The following is a 23,354-nucleotide window of genomic DNA, read 5'->3' on the forward strand; positions in this document are numbered from 1 at the left end:
TTAATGTAATTGTCGAAACGTAGTGTGTACTTATTTTCAATAAATGAATAGCCAGTTTTCGGTCGAATTAAATTGCATCTTATTATTTGTCTAAATTAAGATATTTTCAAAAAAAAACATCCCAATTATATCCTTACGTCAAACTTAAAAACGCCGTTTAATAAATCAGCTGATTTTGCGGAAAAATCGTAAGCGGGAATAATTTGTTCTCCAACGAGATATACTGTAGAACTATTTCTTGCATGCGGAAAAATCGTAAGCGGGAATAATTTGTTCTCCAAAGAGATATACTGTAGAACTATTTCTTGAATTCATTGCATCTTATTATTTGTCTAAATTAAGATATTTTCCAAAAAACATCCCGATTATATCCTTACGTCAAACTTGAAAACGTCGTTTAATAAATCAGCTGATTTTGCGGAAAAATCGTAAGCGGGAATAATTTGTTCTCCAACGAGATATACTGTAGAACTATTTCTTGCATTCATTGCATCTTATTATTTGTCTAAATTAAGATATTTTCCAAAAAACATCCCGATTATATCCTTACGTCAAACTTGAAAACGTCGTTTAATAAATCAGCTGATTATGCGGAAAAATCGTAAGCGGGAATAATTTGTTCTCCAACGAGATATACTGTAGAACTATTTCTTGCATTCATTGCATCTTATTATTTGTCTAAATTAAGATATTTTCCAAAAAACATCCCGATCATATCCTTACGTCAAACTTAAAAACGCCGTTTAATAAATCAGCTGATTATGCGGAAAAATCGTAAGCGGGAATAATTTGTTCTCCAAAGAGATATACTGTAGAACTATTTCTTGCATTCATTGCATCTTATTATTTGTCTAAATTAAGATATTTTCCAAAAAAACATCCCGATCATATCCTTACGTCAAACTTAAAAACGCCGTTTAATAAATCAGCTGATTATGCGGAAAAATCGTAAGCGGGAATAATTTGTTCTCCAACGAGATATACTGTAGAACTATTTCTTGCATGAACCTTCGACGTACACAAGTGCACACACGAACGTCGGTAATAGACCTTGACAAAGTGCGCGGAGCCACTCCTCCGAAACTGAAATCCGCCCTTAAGAGGCGCGTGCGATTTTAGTGCCGACGCTTTCTACTCGCGAAAGCTTTAAGGATACGAGTAAGCGCACCCCTCGACTCGGTCTACAAATCTTCCTGACTTTCGCCTAACGCGCGTTAGGGCTATCCGTGCGAGGCGTGTCGCCGTCGCCGAGGAAGGAAGTAAACGCACGGCCGATTGTCGCAGATGCCTAAGACGGATTTAACGACTCGCTCGGCTCGTCGTTCGGGCAGGGATTACGCGCGGCGGCTCGTACATACATGTCCTCGGGCACGTTTATTCGGCGGAATTAACGCCGATAACGATCGCCGTAACTTGGCGGCGAACGCGTGCTTTAACGCGATAAGGGATTGCGGTAATTCGTCTTTTAATGGAATACGCGAAACGTCGTAGGCGCGATGTTGATTCTGAGTTTCACTAATCGCGGGATTTCACTAATCCAGATCCAATTTGTCGTCAATTAACATGACGGCGAATATATTGATCGCGATATATTTTGTAGAAATATTTGCATCGCAATATTAATACGATCGAAATGCTGTTGCGACGTATAAGATGAGATTAAATCGCACGATAACAATTTTTTAAGAGAATAATAAAATTTAAAAAATTGCCGATTTAATTAATTCACTCGATTAGAGAGTCATTTACCGAATAACAGCGAAAAGATGCGAGAGCTTCGTAGTTATACGATCGATCATCCGCGTTTGCATGAGCCGAGATGCAAAGACCCGCCCCGGCAATTCATCGCGTCTAATCGCGCGATCACGCGGAAAATATGCACCCCGTCATGTGCATCGACCCTAATGTAGGTCAGCGGAGTCAAGGTCGCGTTCTTTAATTCGTCGGTTCCCCAAGCGCATAGACGGGGAAAATCGTCCACCCATCCTCTTCTCCCTCGTTTTTAGCGGGCGGAAGGAGAACCGGAGAAGAGAGGCGTCAAGGCGTATTGCGAGAGACAGCCAACTGTGAAACTCGCTTCCTCTTACCAGCCCCGGTCGGCTGCTCGGGATCCCCATGGAAGCGTACATATTTAACGTGACCCCGCGTGAATAATCGATGAGCGAAGGCGCTAGCCATTTGTACTTCTCTGGTTACTAACTGCGTCTTCTTTAAAGATTCAGGCCACCCCGAGCGAAACGTTCCTTTCCACTTTTCTAGTAGCGAAGTGCAACCGGTTCGCGCGACGAACGAGTCCTCCTTCTTACCTGCTTTGACAGTTCGTGACAGTTGTATCATTCTAGACGCATCCCGAAACGCGCTCTAGTGAATATTCATGTCCCCGCTAACGGGGTTTATGCTGTTTTCGTAAGAGTATTAGATGTGTGTGTATATTTTATTTCGCTGTCGAGACACCTCGAGTCGATCTAATTCGTTTGTAAAACGATAAGTGGTTCGTCCAAAAATTTATAAAATAAAATTAATTAATGAATGATTTATAAAATAATATATAATAATATTATATACTATATAATATAATATAAAACGCGAAATTAATAAAATTTGTCAAAGTCTGAAAATCAAAAATAAAATATTGATTAATGAATAAATATATTTTATACAATAGAAATGTATAAAAAATATAATTAACGTGAATGATTTTCCAAAGACCTTTCTCGATCGTTCTTATAGTCGAATCATCGTGCTCTATTTGCACTTTCACAACGAAATTCCGCACGAGACACTATACATGGAGATACAGCCAAACTCGCAGGAGCATCCGTCATAAGTCAGACGTCCTGAAAGATGCGCCGTGAATTATTTATTGTAGCGCGCTGCGAGCGGTCGAGTTTGTATTCCTAAAGCGACATCTCGAGATGCATTTCGATTCAGAGAGTGACTTATTTCCTCCAGGCAGACAACACGACCCGACCTGATTTAATAACGTGGCGCCTAAGTATTATTAATATCGCGGCGTATTTTCGCACACTCGCGTTTGCGAAAGGGTTGAAAACGCCATTACATTACGACTAATGACGGTCGACTTGTAATTTACCCTTTCTAGCCTTCTAGTTTTCGAAATTTGTATCCTCACGGTCGGATGAGCTACTCGCAAGATAAGCGAAACATCGACAACCAGTGAATCGCGAGATATAAATCTTGGTACCATATTTTACTTGCGTATTCTTATGTACTTTGACAATGTTAAATATTGTAATTTTCACAAAATTGAAGCATCCGATATCCGATACCCTTCGCATCAATCTTCATACCCGATATTTCAATTCGAAAGAGAACAGGACGATTAAATCGCCATAATCGACAAAGATTGAATTCGATAGGTCTCATGAATAAATTCGTAGTTTTTCAAGTTGCTCTCCGCCGCACGAGATCGAGTGATAACCGAGATTGAACCGGAATCACGTCTGCTTGGGCTTCTCTAAGAGGGTTACGACGGGTTCGCTATCCGATTTGATTTTTTCTTTATGAAATTTCCAGATTTTCTGCGACTGCCTCGGTTTCGAAACTTTGGGCGGATGCACTTCTTGTACTCGAAGATGTATCAGGCTTCCGTCTTGAGATTGTCGCGCGAGTAAACAGCCCGAGCTAATGAAAACAAAACAGTCTCGCAGCCAACTAAGGCTTTCCCCGTGAAAGCAAGAACCTGTGCTGGCAAGGTCTACAGAACTGATAACAGACGTTGAAGAAAACCGGATTACGGACTCAGGATCGTTCTATGGGAGGTTCAGTAAACTACAGTGTATTTCCGACATATTTGCCTATATAAATATGTCGCTTAACAATGCCATTATTTTTTCAACATACCCCGCATTCAATATTTGATTGAATATAAATGATATTAATAATTTGGCGACATATTTCACGGTGGTAATTATAAATAAACTGCAAATAATTATTTCAAATTATTACTTTAATTACGATGTCAATTGATATTAATTACTTCAAAAATTAATATTCAACAAATTAACTTGTAATGAGAAACAGCGAGAAAGAGAGGGAGAAGAAGGGCGAACGAATGCGTGATTTCTCGCATGTTGTGGATCTTACAAGAAGCTCGGAAGCGCGAAATTGTTGGCAGCATTGTTGGCAACAACGGGACTCCTAAATTACCATTTCCGACTTTATCAAGTCTATGCGCGGAACTTGCCGTTTCCCGCAACTCCGCTCCGTGGGATTTTCTACACCCAGTTCCACCTTCGCTAGCATACTTCGCATTGATATTAATGTGCTACCTCCTTCCCGGTGGATTAATATTAATCGTCGCAGCCAGTATGTACGTGCGTTCGTGCTGCATGCGCGAGACCCCGAAAGGTCTGTTTCTCCCGAAAACATTCATCCTTACCGGCCCTTTTGCAAGGATGTGTGTTCAGCCTCCGTGAAAATTCAAGCCGACGGTTCTCGGGGAAGGGTTGGAGAAACAACGGGGGTTGAGCACCACCGTCTCCTGGGTCAAACGAATTCGTTTTAAGAATTCCTTCGCGACTCTCCGGAGCATTCTACCTGTCGAAGTTCACGATCGATGCAAATTGTATTATATGCTATCGCGATTAGACGATAACTCTTTTTACCTCGTTTAGGAAAAATCGTCTCAGGACGAATTTACGAATTGCAAACATTTCCAATTAATGCAAATCGTGTAAATACAGTCTGCGAAATTTGCATCGTTATACTATTGTCATTACCTATACAAGTTAATTTTTAATTTAATATTAATATTTTACACGATCTAAAAAGCTTTGAAGACAAAGAATGAAAAAAAGCTTTTCATATAAAAAAATCTTTATATATTATATTTGAAAAAGGTTTTAATTTATATATAAATATATAATTAAATAATTTTCAAATTAGAATAAACAATTTTTTGTATATGTGCGTATTATTTTGTTTGCATTTAATATGAATTTATTCATTTTGAAGGAGTACCATTATCAATGCAATTTTTAATTACAGTACTCGTGATAATAATATTTTATACAGAAATTATTTTTGTTCTGCAGATAAACTTAAAAAACAAATAGATAAACACTGGGCATTTAGAATTCACTTTGTGAAACTCAAAGATTTTATAAAATTGTTACGCTGAAATTCAAGTTTGATTATTCAACTACATATAATAACGAAATGAAACATTCTAAATTCCGAAACTGTTCGTGCGAGAGCACACAAATTACAACGAAAAGAGAGAAAGGGATGCTCCAAGAGAGAGAGAGAGAGAGAGAGAGCAACGAGTATATAAACCTATCAAAGTTGTGCACATTCCATGTTGGTCTCAAAGCCGTGGATCAGACTTCGTTACGTAGAATAAACCTTAATCCGTTCCTTGTTCGACGAATCGTCGCATTCACATGGGGCATCCCTTTTTACGTATATATATATATGTATATAACACACATATTACTTTGTTAGAAATCATCGTTGAACCGCACACACGGCGCGCTATTAATTAAACGTAAAAAAAATATCTCCCCGAGACGGATAATCCTCTGCGTTTCTCTATCTTTTTCTGCGAGCAATTATACCGTTCGTTTAACTGCGCGCGTAATCGAGTTATGTCGGCAGAAGAGATTTCTAACAGTCGGATTATTGTGTTTTAAACGTTGCAACGACAAAATAACTCGGCTAGCTGAGCTGTGAATAATTTTGCAAATGAAAAATATATAATTTTAATAAAATTAGTATAATAATAATAATATTGCAGAGAAAGTAGAATTTTCCTAACGTTTTTATCAAGTCTGTTACGATGAAAAAATAAAGCAATATATAAAAGGGAGAATATAAGATAGAAAATATTTGCGCGTTTCTACACATTTCAATATTTCATTCAAAGCAATTATTTATTCCGTATACACGGTTCGATAATATTTGCAATTACATTCTCATTTATTTACACAAATCTCAAAAACACTTTCTCGCGTTTAATCGCAATAAAGCACGATAGATTCACGCGGAAATATCTCTCCGCTTCCCAATCCTCTTCACTCTTGTCTCGCAAGTAATTCGAGCATCGTCGCCATTACAGCGCAGATTAATTCCCGATCCGTTGCGCAGCATCCGCTCGCGACAAATCGAGTGAATGAGGAGGCACATCGCGTAATCGAATCGTAATTAAGCCATTAGCGGCATAATGGAGAAGAATATTGAATGCGTCGCCGCGAGACGTGGAATTGCGCGACGCGAAATTCGCGTCGCGACGAAGTCAAGCCGGTTCAAAGCCAAAGTCACGCTTCGAAAATATGAAGAATGACGAGCTTTGTCATGAATTTTCGGAAAACACTCGCGCGAGACATTTTCTGGCTCGCCCTCAGAGCGAGTCGAATTAATTTTTGAACGCGCGCGACTAGGCTCTGTTTAATCCACACGGATGAATTTTCAATTCGAACAAGCAGCGCACCGCATCGCGTTTATAACGACGATATACATATACATATATATGGTTACCTTCGGTACGAACCCCGTTTTTTTGTATGAAATTATAACGCGGCAGCGATCGAAATATAGGCGCGCTTTTACATCGTAAAAACATTGGCGAGCTTACATTCTGGCTGGAATTGCACAACAGCGGAGCGGAGTAGTATGTAAATCCGTTTAATAAAATATGATGCGAGACGAATTATTTCTTCTCACGTTGCGCCCGGCCGAAATTTTCGAAAATTAACTCGCGCTTGAATTTTATTCAAACGAAAGGAACCTGCTGCTGCAGCAGCGATTGGTAGCGTTATTAAAAAGTTTATCGCAAAAAAAGCATTATTAGAGAGCTTTCATCACATGATAGATGGGCGGACAGGAGAGCGAGTGTATCCAGGAGTATATTAACTTCGAATTCAATAAAATCTAAAGTAGTTTCTCGCGTGAGACCAACTACTAATACGGTCGCCGGGGCCAAGAATTTTCTCTGATTTAAGTCTGCTTTTCTCGTCAAAACGAGACAATTACGTGACTGTCAATTCGAGCGTGATTCATGAGCCGGAAAATACGAGGCAATTTTCATTTTTTATCGTTCGCTCGAGAATCAATCTCCGGGGACGACCGTAAAATCGCGATGCGAAGAGACGGTAGATATATATTTCGCGGGTTACGTTAGGGTTAGAAAAAGTAAGGCGACGGACCGGATAGATATACGTGCCTGCTGAAAATGGCAGGAGCGCGATTTACGAGCACGACTTCATATGATGTGGGCTAAAGTTCGCCGAGTTTGTGCTCGGCATTAAACCTTTATACTCGACCACTGTATATATATATATAGGTATATATATATAAGTCACCCACTCGTCGTCGTATCTCGGGATCAGAATGACATTTGAATGCACTTTATCGATTATTGTCCCGAGGGGCGAATTAAGAGGACGGAATCGGGAAGAGAGACAAAAGAGGCGCGGAATCGCTCGTCGAGCGGTAAACGAGATGCGGTCTCTTGCTTAGTCAGGGTGGGAAAAACGATTTCGCGGAACCGAAGTCCGTTATTGCCGCAACTCTCTCACGGCAATCTTGCGGCGAACGCGGCGTAAATGCGAGGCTAGGTCGGTGAATTATGAATTCGGCGTACCGCGCCGTGATAAAGCCATTTTACGGTTCGCCCTCTTTTCCAGACGATTAAATTCGCGTGAAACCTCCGCGAGGAAGTAGCGGAAACGGGAATACGATGCGCGAGAACTTTGTGTAACGCGATCATGATCGATCGACGGTGAAATGCAATGTTATTGCTCTTTCATACTTTCTTCTCTTTATATATGTATATATTTTTTCGCTAAATTAAAGCGCGCACATTTTTCATTTATTGTTTACGATTAGGAACGTAAAAATAAGAAAATCATTTTTTTAGATATTTTATATATAGGTTTTTTACTAAATAAAAATTTCCAAATTAATTAATTTAAAAAATCGTACTTTTTCAACCGTACAATTTCCGGAAAGCTTCACGAATTTGCAGTCGCGCATTTCCTCAACGAACACGACGTACCTATCCGCAGTATCGATCCGCGAAATAATTCGCCTTCCCACGTTTCCCGCTTCTCGTTCAGTCCGTCGAGTAATTGTTAACGCGCTACACCGGGCTGTATCGAACATGACGCACACGAGCGAGCATCGAACGTACCTGTTGAAAGCTCCAGGTGCGGGTATATATAATCCGGGAAAGGACAGAGCGAGGTCCTCCCTCTCTCCCCCGCATCAACCCACCCCTGTCTGCCTACCCCGCGCTGTTTCTTTCGGGTCATAGTAACTCGATACGTGCGAGGAAAGGACGCCTTTTTGCATCGGCGCGCTTGTTTATGCCGCGCACGACGCCGACATACCGGCGGAAAACGGGAAATGGAATAAAGTCCGCAGCGGGGAGGCGACCGCGCGCGAAAGCGCATTCGGGTATATCGAGCGGAATGATATATTTGACAAGGTTCGTATTGATACGTGCATATTACATGCGCGAGATAGGGAGCCGCGCGCCGCAGCGCCGGACCGTCTGACCATACACGAGCACGTATCACTTACTACTACGGGTCGCTCGGTTGAACCCGTCGCGTCGCGTCGCTCTGTCTCTCTCGCGCTTCTTTCTCGCCTTCTATCTCGCGCCACGTGGCTACGTACATATTTTACATACCGTCTAAATCAAATTTCAACGGAATAATAAAAAGATTGAAAACACACATTTCATATTTCACTCATTTCGCTTTGATTTAATTTTATATTCGCGGCTGTTTTTACTCATCGGTAATTCGTAATTAATTATAATTTAATTTTATAAGATTTTTCGAATATATTTAAATATGTATTTACATGGAATTTTTTTTATTAAAGATATAATTATTATTTAAATATTATCGAAAAATCTTATAAAATTAAATAATAGCATAATGATCACGAGAATGATTTGTTGTTTACTGTCAGGTTTCTAATGCAATGCTTTGATTTAATTTTATATTCGCGGCTGTCTTTACTCATCGGTAATTCGTAATTAATTATAATTTAATTTTATAAGATTTTTCGAAAATATTTAAATATGTATTTACATCGAATTTTTTTATTAAAGATATAATTATTATTCAAATATTATCGAAAAAGCTTATAAAATTAAATAATAGCATAATGATCACGAGAATGAATTGTTGTTTACTGTCAGGTTTCTAATGCAATGCTTTGATTTAATTTTATATTCGCGGCTGTCTTTACTCATCGGTAATTAATTATAATTTAATTTTATAAGATTTTTCGAAAATATTTAAATATGTATTTACATGGAATTTTTTTATTAAAGATATAATTATTATTTAAATATTATCGAAAAATCTTATAAAATTAAATAATAGCATAATGATCACGAGAATGAATTGTTGTTTACTGTGAGGTTTCTAATGCAATGGTCAAGTATTGACATTATGTTCGGCTCCTTACAATAATGAGGGAGTTCGATTTTGATGCACCGGAAGCAGCATCGCGATTCATTTATGAATATGTAGAAGCGCATGAATATGCTAAACGCAACGTAGTACTGGGGAAGGGCTAGAATACCTTTTTTTTCTCGCTGCATCGATCCTCGCAGAGTTAGAACGTGAGTTTCACGTGGAAAGTGATTTCGCAGTTTTATCTGTCGTTTTGTCATTCTCTCACTTTTTTCCGCCCCAAACGGTGTTATTCTTCTCCAACTTTAATTCTCCGACATTACAAAAAGGCGGAACAGATTTGTGAAAATAAAGTTATGAAAAGGAGCCTTCAGTCTTCTTAGTTATAAGCTTGAGTTAGTTTCAAAATTTAACTCCTTGCGCGCTTACAGCCTCGAGCTTTTCGACATCTTTCTCGAGAGAAAAGAAATTAAATCGAGATATTACAAAAATTTTTTTACATCGCGTTCATGTGTATTTTTGCCAGACACTTAATAATTTTATTTATACAGTTTATTAAGATTAAACAATTTTAATATTGCTTATATATAATTAGATTATATATGTATAAAATATATGAAAGTTAAAATTAATATCTAATCATTATTATTATATATATATTAGAGAGAGACACATATACTATAATAAAGACTTTAATATAAAAATTATATTTGACCAATTATTTACGCAACGTTTAATTGAGTTTGGATTTGCACGAGGAAGAAAGACACCGAAGAAACAAAAAAAGATCGATATATTATCAATTTCCTCACGCGTGTATAACAAAAACACAAATGGAAGAAATGGCGACGGTGTAGTAAAGCATTAACTTTATCGCTTACAATCTATATTTTCTCCTTCGGCGAGTGCACCGGCTACAGGAAACACGAGAAGGTTTATTAGTATTTCAGACAGGTAATTCTCCTGTGTTCTATCTACCTTGCAACTCGATTTAACGGAGCAGCCGGCATTCGCGGAGCAATGAAATTATACGTAATGATATTGAGCGTTACAGCATCGTATGCTTCACAAGAGATAATGTTCGATAAAAGGATACAAACGATCCCGAAATCTGAATCTCATCGCATTTAGACTGCAGTACGATATACATCCGTCAAGAAGTTCGGAATGCAAAATTGTCGCTTTCGAATTAGATGAATCTTACAAAACTTCAGAATTTTCAGGTTCTTTCTTCACAGATTGCTTAATTTAAAATAAAATTATTATCCTCTTCAAACGTAATTCCTTCAAATTTAATTCTTATCAATTTTTTAAATTTCATTTATATAATTATTGTAAATACTTTTACCTAAATACGAAAAAAAAAAAAAAGTTTCGTTATATCGACGAAAATAATAAGAGAGAGAATCGATCGCGAAAATAATTCAGGCAATCGGAAGTAGTTTCAGAAAATGAACTTCGGGACGTTCAGGAACGGAACACGGAGTGAAAAATGGCTTTTCGATATGGAGCATAACTAACTGCTCCCGTGTGTCGACGGGAAACCCTTTGCCTTCGCCGAAAAATATCCGGCAAACCGCGACGTCAACGTTCCCTTCGTTACGGCTGCTCGTCACGCAGGTCGTTCCTCGGATATGGAAACCGAGAATTACGGGGGAGAGAGAAGTTCATAGGCTTTATCTCAGGGCTTTATTACATCGGCTGTCAGGCGGGGTCATGTGTACGAGAAACGCGTGCCGCAGAAACACGTGCGATTTAACTCGCGACGACAATAATTGCGCGCTGCACTTTACGACCGATCGTCACGCCGATGTCATTGGTTCCCGAAATTGTCCACTCTCTCTTTCTCACTTTTAGTTTTTGTTGCACGAATAATTTTGCGGCTAATAATTTTCGAGCAAATCACTACGTCCGGATATAATCGCGGATTTGATCGGCAAGACGGACGTCGCTGTTGACGAAAATCGGAGCTTGTGTGTCTGCCGCTTCCGTGATAATTCACTCTTTTTTTCGGGCGTTTCGCGAGATATCGCCGCGGAAAACGCACGATATCGTCAGGCAGGGACGATAATTACGCGCGCGTGTAAACGACTTGTCGTCACGCGAATCGCACATTAATCCGCCGCGCCGCGCCGGCTCGAGAGGAGAGAAACTCGCCCACTCGGCAGAAAAATAGGAATGTACATTTTATTATAATTATACGAGCGATATAATCGCACACATTGCAGAGTGTCGTGACCTATTTACGTTGCAGTCACTGCATTTAATGTCGATAACAGTAATAATCCGTCCGATGATAAAGTACACGTCAACTGTATATAGTTTTGCATTAAATTGCATAATGCATATATTTTCCATTTGTATCAATCAATGAATGAATTTCATGTGTCTGTTTCTTCATTAATTCGTATTAAATGCCAGAGTATGTTAAATTGCATAATTTAAATATTTTATAAAAATCTCCTCAAAGTTAAAAGTCGACCAAACTGGCAATCATTTATTATAAATAATTAGTTAAAATACAACGTTTCGGCTGTCATTGCAGCTCTTTTCAAGTAAATCTATAAAAAATTACATAAACATAATTATAATTTTAATACACTTCATCGCAACAAATAATTATACATTCAAATACAAAAATATGCTACATACCAAATTAATACAGTAAATCAAATTCGTGACGTTGTACTTTAACTAATTATTTATAATAAATAATTGCCAGTTTGGTCGACTTTTAACTTTAAGGAGAGATTTTAATTAATTATTACTGGCGAACCTTAAGGATTATTATCTGTTAAATATTTTATATACCAAAAAAAGAGACGTTTTTTATCTCTCACGAGTGTGCGGTGGAATTTTCGGATATATTCGTCAGAAGCAATCAAGCCGAATTTCAACGTTTCTTAACCCTCGCGTACCTACGTGATTTCGATATTTTACCCCTACTCGATAGATGGCAATCGTCGTGTCTTCGCCGCTGAGATTTATTACACCGCGGCTTTAGGCAGAAGCGAGCAATTTACATTTCCCGCTACACGTACGTTCGGTTTCTGCGGCTCGACGGTATATCCAAACGTCGAGACGTCTCCCCGACTGCTATGCTCCTCGTCGAAATTACCAGGGATTACGTACGGAGGAATTGCCCGACGTGCAGTACGACGGCGACGAAATAGTGTACTCACGGCACGCTATTAAGAATCAGCAATAATCGCCGGAAAAAAATTTGTAATTGAAAGTTTCGACGAATTATGAATTCTCAAATTTGTAGTTTGCCACCTATAATATTTTTCATTCAAGATCACGGATTACAAGTATAAATTTTAAAAAATATATATATACGTTGGCTAATTGTTTTTTTTTTTTTAAGCAATTGTTAACTAATATATCTTATTATTAATTATTATAAAAATATGTCGAGAATAAAATGTTCAAAAATTGTATTTTTTTTCAATATATTACTCTTAAATATAAAAATTCTTTTTAATATTCAAATTAGAAAAATTATATTGTAAAAAAATAATAATTGTTAAATGTCTCATCTCATCGACGCGTCTCGGCACGTTGTCTCATTTTGATCATCCCAAGCGATCACTATCTAAAGTTTCGCAAAAGAACGAGCGAGTGGTGTCTAATGGACCCCTACTGGCTGCCGTCGTATGCTCAAAGGACGGTGAGATCCTTCAAAGGATCACCGGCATCGTGTCTCATTAGCATTTAAGATTGCGAAGGGCCGAGACGCTGCGTCCTTCGTTCTTTTTACTGCGTATGGCGATGCAAAAACGCGGTCGTTGCCGACTTTTTCGCGGTAATTGGGTCAACGGGGTTAGACGCACGAGAAAACGAATGATGAACGAAGAAACGGGAACATCCGATACAGAAAAGAGGCAGAGACAAGGCTGACGAAGGCTGACTTCTCGTCGAAACGAAGTGGCTTGAAATTAGTTTACCTTTGGAAACCAATTTCTTTCTTTTTCGTTGCCCTCCTCTCGTCTGCCACTTCCTGTCTGACATAAGAGCGATTTTTCTCCTGAAAGAGGAGGGGTTCCTCTCTCAGTCGGGTAACGAGAGACGAAATTGCCGAAGGGAGGAAAAAATAATAAATGAACGATACGGGACGCGAGAAGATCAATGTCTGATAATACGATAAGTAATACATTCGCTTCTCTTTTATGTTTATGCAGCAAACTGTACATCACGTGCGACAGACCTTTATTGATAGTTCGCTCTAATTTAATAAATTTCGTTTTATCACTTACCAAGTACTCTGTTGAAAATGTAGAAGAAGGTCGACAGCATCTGCAACAAAAAATCAACATCATTAATTTACTGACAAACGATAATTCGTAGAAACTTTTTAACTATTTCGTAACAAGTCTTATTAAAAAATCGATACTTAAATTTTCGTGGTAAAGAAAAATATCGAAATGTCAAATGGAAAATATAAAAAATAGAGCAATACTTAAAAAATCAATTTTGACGTATGCTTTTTGTTATGTTCTTATCATTCTTTCACCATTTCACTAATCAACTTTTTTCCGTATGTATAAAATTTCCAATATATATTTTCATCCGTCAATGTTATATATTAAAAAACACATATGATTATAACGATGAAAGTTATTTGCGAATTTGCACACGTCTGTGCTCCATAAATTGAGAAAAGTATCAAATGTTTCTGATTTACCTGAGAGGAAAGAAGAGAGAAAAAGAAAAGGAAAAAAGGGAGAAGAAGAGACACTGGTGGAAGTTGGTGGCGCGAAGAAATTTATGACTATCATACTTCACGGTACGTCAAGCTGTGTTCCTTACGGCTTGGCTGCTATAATCTAGGCACTTAGCATCTTGGGGTCTAACCGCGATACTTTTCAGCACGCGGAGAAATGCTATCTTCGCAATTTTCCGAAAATTGTCAATCGCGAAATTATTTATAAAAAATATCAAATACAAATTTCTAACATTATCGCAAACTTTGCGAGTGCGTATCTCCATCGGCGCATCTCGACTGACATAATCAATAACCGGACGATATTAGGGAGGAAAGCCGAGCGGTTCGGATAAAAGACGGGCGAGAGCGAGCGAGATAATCGCGACCAGACCGTCGTTAACCAGCTCAGACCGCGAGTCAGGCCTAGCATTTCAAGTTGTTGCTTTCCACGTCGCTTGACGCCGCGATATTAAGCGTATAACATGTACGGCCGCCATTATACAGCCATTACAACGTCACACCGTTGTACCAATGTATATACTGCGAACGCGACGCTCGCTCAGTCCTGGCTAAAGTAGCGTGCGGCACGCTTCTACTCTATCCGCTATCGCTACTTGACTGACAACCCTAACTGACGCAGGATCCCCTTTGCACAAGCCAACCAGTCCGCCTTAACCAACCTTCCCTCATCGTGCATTTTACCCTCTTCACCCGCACCTTTGTTAGCGAGACGACCACGGAAGTATTGCGTTACCCTGTGTACAGGTAACGCTCTTGTCGTGTGCCACGTCGTAGTGCTTGCATACTGAATCGCAAAGTTCCGCACCGACTGAGATAAGGTGCATACCGAGGCACATGTTTGCGGAAGAGTGAAAAAAAACATAGCAGAAGAAATAGACTCCTCGGATCAGGAAACAGTTGAGACTTTTACATTGTACAAGTGTACATATGTGCATTAATTCGCGGAAAGTAAATTTTGTCATGTTAATGATGGAGAAATAAGGAGCTTGATAGTCTTGCTTGTGGTAAATTGTGACGAACAATTATTTATTCTGATAAATAAAAAAATGTGTATAAGCTCTGCGTCTTCTTATGGCATATGATAATACCAAACAAAATTGTATTAATTTGAGACGTATTTAAAACTCGATGATTACTTATATTTTTACTGCGATGTTAATAAATAAATTTTATTGTACATTATTTATATATCTTTAAAAAAATATATAAGTATGACAGGTTTATTATTTTTTTTTTCTCTCCGAATTGACTTCTGATCGTCGAGGCACGGAATTGTGTTCGTATCACCCTATAGGTGCTTCATCGTCGGGGAAAATTCGACGCTGATGGGATTGCATTCGCCACGTCTCGCGAAAATCAGATTTGTCGGTAGTACACCCCTTGCGCGAGGGATGAAATGCCCCTGACCCATTTCGCGGCGTAAATTTTGTTCGAATCGCCCGGAGGTTTTCACGGTGTAAATTCCTTAACGGCCGAGTCAGAAACTTTAGCCCCTCAGCTTGCCCCGAGGCTGGACATTTAGATGGTTTCACATTTAGATGGTATCACGATATATCAGACACATAAATATGTGTCTGATTATATATGTACATATATTTATCTTATTTCACGATTTTGCGACAATACGCAACAATAAACTTTAAAAGAAATATATTACTATTTTATAAAAACGTTGTCTACATTTTTTAGAATATAATTTTTATTTTAATTTATATATTGTTATTATGATATATTTATTTAATACTGCTTATGCTTATGATATATTTATTTAATAAATTTATTTTTATCATGAAAATATTGATTATACTTAATGATATAGAAATATATATATATATATATATATATTTTTTTTTTTTTTTCAGTCTATTTGTACATTAAATTAATTAATTAATTCAATGATATTTACATGGCACATTTCTATTCGTACCTGTAATAGATACGACCAATTTACATGCGAGATCGATTACTGCGCGTTGGAAGCCGAACATCGAAATCGCCCGAGGACAATCAGTGAGACGATTATTGCAGTTTTGGCGAAGGGTTCGTACGGGGAATGTCTCCCTTCGGATGACAATTACGTAAATAAACCGCATTCGGCGTTATAATCTTCGGTTAAAGAGCGCGCAATCATAGGTCGCGAGGGCTTTGATGATATTCGTTATCAAAGTTGTACTCCCTCGGGTCTTCGCTTCTCGTCTCTTACAACCGAAGGCCGCAAAATGCCAGACTGTGGAGTACCACAACGCACCATGTTGAAAACCGGAGTCGAGACACTCCAACAATTAGTTCTTATCATTCGCGTCTCTTATATACTTCATATTCATATAAAAGCGCTTTAGCAATCTGCCAATGAAATTTTGTTCAACAATGGCCAATAACTTTACGTTGCTGTCACAGAGAAAGAAATATAATAGAGTCTGCGCCCGATTTCATGAACACAAAATTAAAATCGAAATTTCAAATTTCGCATATAAGAAAGAATATAATAGAGATCAAATTGTAATAAATAAAATCGTCGTAAATTGTTACATATATTTTTTGTCTAATTAAAAATAATTTAAATATTTTGTGCTTTTCGTTTTCTCTGACAACAATAATGGAAAAATAAAAATTATAGATTTTTGCAGCACACATATCTTTCGTTGAAATATTGAATTTTCTATGGATATGCGTAAAGCGCACAGAATGTACTTTAGGTTGCTATCAAATCCTTACAGGTCGCTCAACTTTTGCAGTAAACCCGTGCTGGTATTGTCTCGTCGGTTCTCCAGTGTACTCAGTAATTGTTATTATGGATCATTAAGAAACTTTTGACGGGTGGTAGAGCAGTACGCAACATCGTTGATATTCGGTATACTTGTATGAATTCGTACTGGGTAATTTCGCTTTATGAACGCCGAATCAAACTATAAACTCTTGGCATATGACTGAGATTTCACCGTGTAGGTTTCATTATATTCTCTTTTGCAAAATTCATGTAATAATAATAATTTAATTAGCAACAAAATGCGACAAATAACATCTTTGTATTATGCGCCATACAAATGTCAATCGAGCTTAAAATCTGAGATATACAATATTTATTTAAATATAATTTGATCACTGTTATTTAATATATTTCAATATTTCTATATATTTGAAATATTCTCGACAGTCTTTATTATCGTATACATTTTACCATAACGTACTATTCGTAAATTCGCGTATTTGTATCTTTTCCTTTTTTTCGCTCCCGTCCTTCACTGAATTTTACTGTCAACTTTTCACTTTGTAAGCGCGTTTAATTTTCTACATTTCCTCACATTTTTAAAAACGTCGCACTCTCGGTTCAAAATAATTTGCAGCGACATCTTGCTTCGTGTTATATCGCGTTTATCCCGTTACATTGTTTATCGTCGGGACACGGGTATCGATCATCGCTTGATTCTATCGCGCAGACGATGACCCGATCGAGAGCTCGACGAGAATTTATATGGAACTTTGCGCAACGTATCGCTCATTTATAAACGCCGAACACGTCGCGCCATGATCGTAAATTGGCGGATAATACCGTGGACGAGTGCTGCCATAAAACACTCGTATATATGTTGTAACCTAACGTGTATACGACACATAAGCGTTTCATCGGCCTTCGGGTATTAAAAAATTAAAGCGCTACTTCCGTTGCAAGTGCCATTTCCGATAGCACTATTCGGTCTGTCATATATAAAAAAAATATTTTTTTATATATGACTCATCACATTATTCCTATCATAGTTAATGAGTAAATTTACAGTTTATTTATATATTTGAAATATTATAAATTTTTTAAATTTAGAATCCAATATATAAATTAATTATAAACATTTTTTATTAATTAAAATATAATTAATGTTAAATATTAATATGTGCGTTACACACGATTGAAAAACTTAGCAATATATATGCATATAAATTAAAGTTTTAAAATAAAATCAATATTCAATTCGTGAAAGCATTTGAATGACGAGTATAACTTCAGTAAATTATTCGTCGGATTAAGTCGTCCTATAATCCTTATAATAAATCTTGGAGAGATCTCTATGATCACTAGCGCGTTGATCACAGTTTATCGCCGAGTTTCCATCCGAATCAGTTACATGTTTCAGGCTGGACCGCGAACTAATTAATTCCAACGTACCGGCGCGTAAACCTGGATTCATAGTCCGTGGAGAGGATGCATAAATTCGAGTAGAGTGGCGGTAAACCTCCCTCCCTATCCCCCTTTGCCGTTTCGAGGACTGTACTTGTCCCAACTTTGATGATTACGAAACAGGCTTACAGGAGGCCTCCGTTTTGAAACGTAGTTTTCGGATATTTTATTGCAGTACGTAAAAGTCTATCAAGCGTTGGGTTTTTAGACACGATGAAAGTCGTCCTCGCACAAATATACTCGAAAATTATCCTCTGCTGTTTTTTTTCTCAAACTGTATTTTTTTTTGCAAGAAAACGGCATTAAATTTCAAAATATCATCGTACACCATTATTAAAGTTTCATACATTATTTATAGAAAAATATTTGATTATCTCTCATTTCTGACAAAATAAAATATTCGATAATGGATCAAAATAATTTTATACAATTTCTTTCGTTTCGATACTTAAAACCTCTATTTGCGAGCTACAGGTTTGAAATTTAATGCAGGTTCCTTGTAAACTCAGAATTTCACGCCGCAAATTGCTGTGAGATGGCCGTAACGTCATCGTTGCGAACCGGAGCGGCTTTCGTGAAGCGCGAAGTGTCCTTCGACAGCCTCGAGGACCCGGGGACCGATCCTCCTTCGTCCTGGTCCGTTCGAGCGGAACTGATATCCACCCTTGAAATCAGCTTCGTAACGAAATACCACGTGGCTGCGGGCAAGCACGTAGGGTTACCTCGTAGATAGCCGAGCTTCGGGAAAACGGAAGGGACCGGAGGGCGACGGACTCACCTTCGAGAGCACCCTTCGCGAAAGGGTGAAGTACATCGAGAGGAGATTCGTGCGATCGATGTATACGAGAATTTCTCCAGCGATGTCGAGGGAGCCGTTTTATTTCCGGTCGCTCGATCAGTACCGCATCGCAGTCCTTTCGCGAAACTATTTTACAGTGAGACAAGAAGCGGCAGGAGAGAATACCGAGGAAGAGTGTTCGGTTGGTGTTGGAGGACGGAGAAACAAAAAAAAAAAGCGCGCGTCTATTTTTCTACCTGTGTGTCGTCGCGCAGCGGCAGGAGAGAGCGTTTCCGCATGCAAAAGATAGGACGTGCACCGCAATCTGAACGAAATCTCCAAACCCAATTTCCTGGACAGACAGACAGACGAACGGACGGACGGACGGACGGACCGGCGCGGTGTGTGTGTGTGTGTGTGTTGCGCGAACAAACCGTGGATTGTTCACGGTACCCGACGACATCGATCTGGGTGTACCCCCAGGGTGCCGGATGCGGCTTTAATAATACATCGTATCGCCGTGACTTCGCGCGGAAGAACGCGTGCGGCGCGTCTTATCGGTCGATACGTTTCGAGTTCGCGTTTAAATCACGCGCGAACGTAAAATATGAGACGCAAATCGTAGATAAGAATAATTGAAGAATTTTTTTTTTCTCTGGAAGAACAACTTAATATGCCATTCCATACACATTTTCTCCCTTTTCACGGTTTTCAGTCGGTGTTATTATTATACGCTCGATTGCATTCGTGCAATGTTATTCGTTGAAAAAAAATTTCCCCAGCTCGCAGAAATATTATCAGATCGTATTACACATCGTATAATCGGTATTATTTGCTTTGTGATGTAAAATCATTTATTAGAATACTGAGAATAATATAGAATTGAGGAATAAAATTTGGAGAAAAATATGGGAATTGATAAAACGTTAAAACTCTCTCAAGAAAAATAATTCATGTATGCAAGCGAGAATATCTGCTACGATCATTTGCAAAATATTGAATTAACAAAAAATTGCAGAATATTAAAAGCCACAGAAAAGTGGGGTCGCAGACTCATCTATTATTTTTAATAAACAACTTGTTTATCTGAACATTCAACTATACGTTCGATATTTGCGAGCGATATTCGATTTCACGATGAGAGAGAGGCTAGTACTTAAATATCTTCTCGCGTATTTGGGATACATGCATTTCTCCGTTATCGTGTTACCCGGCATCCATCGAATATCGTAATTAAATGTCGCGCGTTCAACGTTTTAAAATTGCGAAATGATCGTTCATCATTTAATCTCTTCTCTCACTTTTTACGATGATAAATTATTTCTCGATTCGCATAGAACTGAAATTAACTCTGCGTAAAAAACAATCCATATATTCATATATATATATATATATATTAAAATAATTATGCCTGAGAAAAAAACCCGCAATGTAAATGTTTCAATTAAATTTGAAATGTAGTTATGCATAATGCAACTTACATAACTTAGCATGGATAATGAGTTATTATATATATTATATTTCTACACTAATTATGTCATGTTACATTAATCATAATATTTGCATATAATAATATAATTGATGGAAGCATCATTGTAAATTTATATATATATATATATATATATATATATATATATATATGATTGTTTATTAACACAGTTTTCTAGTTTACTAATTTTATCCAGTAAAGTGCATTCAAATAAGTTCCATGGCTCGTTCATTGACCGTGGGTCACAGTAATTTTAGACTTGACGTTCACTTGGCAGAAACTGTCTATCAGATAATTTTGATGAGCGCATTATTCGACGAGAGAGCGAGGAGCTAATTCATTATACAGTATTAACTTATTGAAGCGAATTCACTGAGCGCTTAAGTGTGATGAGAAAGCTTTATCTTTAGTCACCAAATGTAATTTACTGTCTGTCCAATTGGTAGATTGCAAAACTAAATCAATTTCATAATGATTGATGCATTTATTGTTAACTACAGTAATGTCCGCAATCTATTTGATAGTTAAATATATTTGCTGTTAAGTGAATAATGTGATTATCATATCACTCTAAAATATATATTTGAACATACTCTGATATAAAAAAAAAAAAATGATTAGAACAGAAAAAAAGGAAATCTCGTTTCCTATATTATTTAATCTTAGAATGCAATTTGTTAAATTAATCTTGAATTTATTAAATTAGTCTTGAATATTGAGCATCTCGTAACTTGTATTTCGAATTTAATATTTAATTCGATTTAAAATCTTATCACACACATTAATCTTAATAAAAAGAAATTTAATTGAAATTTTTCATATTCCAGGTAAAAGTCATGCTGAGGGTGTCGTCTGGAGACGGAGGCAGCTTTTTCAACGCGGATAAGCGGAAGAAGCAAGTTACCTTAGTAGACCCAGCATCCGGGCAATCTTCATCGGCAGAAGATCGACGACCTACTGTGGCGGCGCCGAAGATGTTTGCGTTCGACGCTATCTTTACCGAGGAAGATTCCCAGGTACAATATAATTATAAATGCACCAAAACAGATGCGCACGAATGCGTATTTATTTAATATGATTATTCAATAAATAGCTATAATTAAAAATTCCGAATATATTAAATAATTTACTTATTATATTAAATAATTATAATATATTATAATATATTTAATATATTATATATATATATATATATATATATATTATATTAAATAATATATTTATTCTTCCAAAAATCCAATAAAAAATTATTTGCAAAGATGTATCATTTAGATGCAACATTACTTTACACAAAAATACGTCGTTTCTCTTTGACGTGCAAATGCAGTATAATTTTCAAAACTTTTTCTGCATGCTGCATCCATATACAGAAATTTATCTGTCGCAGAAAGTAATACTTTGCAATTGGATAAAGTCATCGAGCGGAACTTAATTTCTACCATTCAGAGTGCCCCGTTAACGTTTTAAATTTCAAATAGCACTCGAGCGCGAAGTAGCGAACAAAGCGGCACTTATAACGAGCGTGTTTAAAGTCGCTCGATAGTTGGAGAAAATCTGTACGCGCGCGCGCAAGAGAACGAGAGAGGAAAGAGACGGAGATCTCGAGTCAATGACGTCTTCGTCTGCCAGCTGTTTCTGGAGTAGCGAGTAGCAACAGTCCTCAATGGAGGGTGGTTGCTACTTCGTACTTGAAGACGCTCTTCTTCGCTCGCTCGGTTTGTTCTCACTCCGGAAAATCCTTCCACGCCTCTCCTTCTCTTCCCTCGATTGATTCCTGAAGAGCCGCTCTAGCCGGCTCGATTCTTCAGGATTCACGGGAAGAAGAGCGTGGACCAAAGAAAAGACTCGAAAAAGTTTACGAAGACTAAAGGAGAGATAGAGAGCCAGAAGTGAATTGACGGAGAAAGAGAAAGAGAGAGAGAGAGAGAGAGAAAAGGAGAGTCTTAGTACGTGCTCCGACGAGATCTTAGGTCCGTAGTGGAAACGTAAGAGGCGTCCCTGCCGGGCGCATAACTAAACTAATTTCCCGACCTCTAAACTTCACTTCCAACAGGAAAATCCATCCCTCCGGGCGAATGTTGCTCTTTGCCTGTGACTTCCCCAGTTGCTACCAAGCAAACCGAATCCTGCCGGCAGTGTCCTCGGGACAGTTTATCGTGTTATCATATGGGCGGAATATACTTTTCTACATTCTTTTTGTCGTATCTCTTGCAAAATAGATTTCGTAAAATAGATTTCATAAAACAGACTTCGCAAAATACGTTTTTTTTTTCCTTAATATCAACAAGATTTGTAATTTCATGAAATGCATTTCTAAGTGAAAATTGATTTGTACAAAATATAATATATTGTATACGCATAAATTATTAACGCAGTATTAAAGCAGTTTCACTAAAGAGATAAATTTTTGACTGATCACCTCTGGATTAACTTGCCAATCGTTATCAGCGACGGTGAAAATTATTATCGAAGCTTTCTCTGCATGTGTCAACGATCCCGATGAATTGTATTATGCGACCTTGATGGATGGCACTGCCGGAGCAAATATCACTAGAGATCGTAAGCCACACCGCAACACGACGTTATATACACATATTGAGATATTTCGGTACTCCTGAGGGACATTATTGAGCGTCTGATTCAAATGAGCCCGGAGCTACTGGATATTCCAGAATCCCTCTCTCGCTCTTCGCTCTGACAGCGCATCTCTCTCTCTCTCTCTCTCTCTCTTTGATTCTCTCTCTCTATCTCTTCATCCCTTTAGCTCTATACCGTAATCCATAGAGAGGCTATTCCAC

General features: G+C 37.9%; 1 protein-coding gene across 4 annotated transcripts in view; it reads left to right on the plus strand.

Moving 5' to 3' along the window:
• Positions 1–23,354, plus strand: part of LOC114944055 (uncharacterized) — a 319,822-nt gene that overhangs the window by 256,545 nt on the left and 39,923 nt on the right. For all 4 annotated transcript variants that reach the window (XM_085482350.1, XM_085482351.1, XM_085482352.1 and 1 more), the window contains exon 7: positions 21,384–21,572. In XM_085482350.1, coding sequence (XP_085338476.1) covers positions 21,384–21,572 — 189 coding nt within the window. The remainder of the gene's footprint in view (positions 1–21,383; positions 21,573–23,354) is intronic.

The sequence above is a fragment of the Nylanderia fulva genome, unplaced genomic scaffold, assembly GCF_048542155.1.
Source record: "Nylanderia fulva isolate GAGA-0341 unplaced genomic scaffold, ASM4854215v1 Scaffold20, whole genome shotgun sequence".
NCBI classification, from domain to species: domain Eukaryota; kingdom Metazoa; phylum Arthropoda; class Insecta; order Hymenoptera; family Formicidae; genus Nylanderia; species Nylanderia fulva.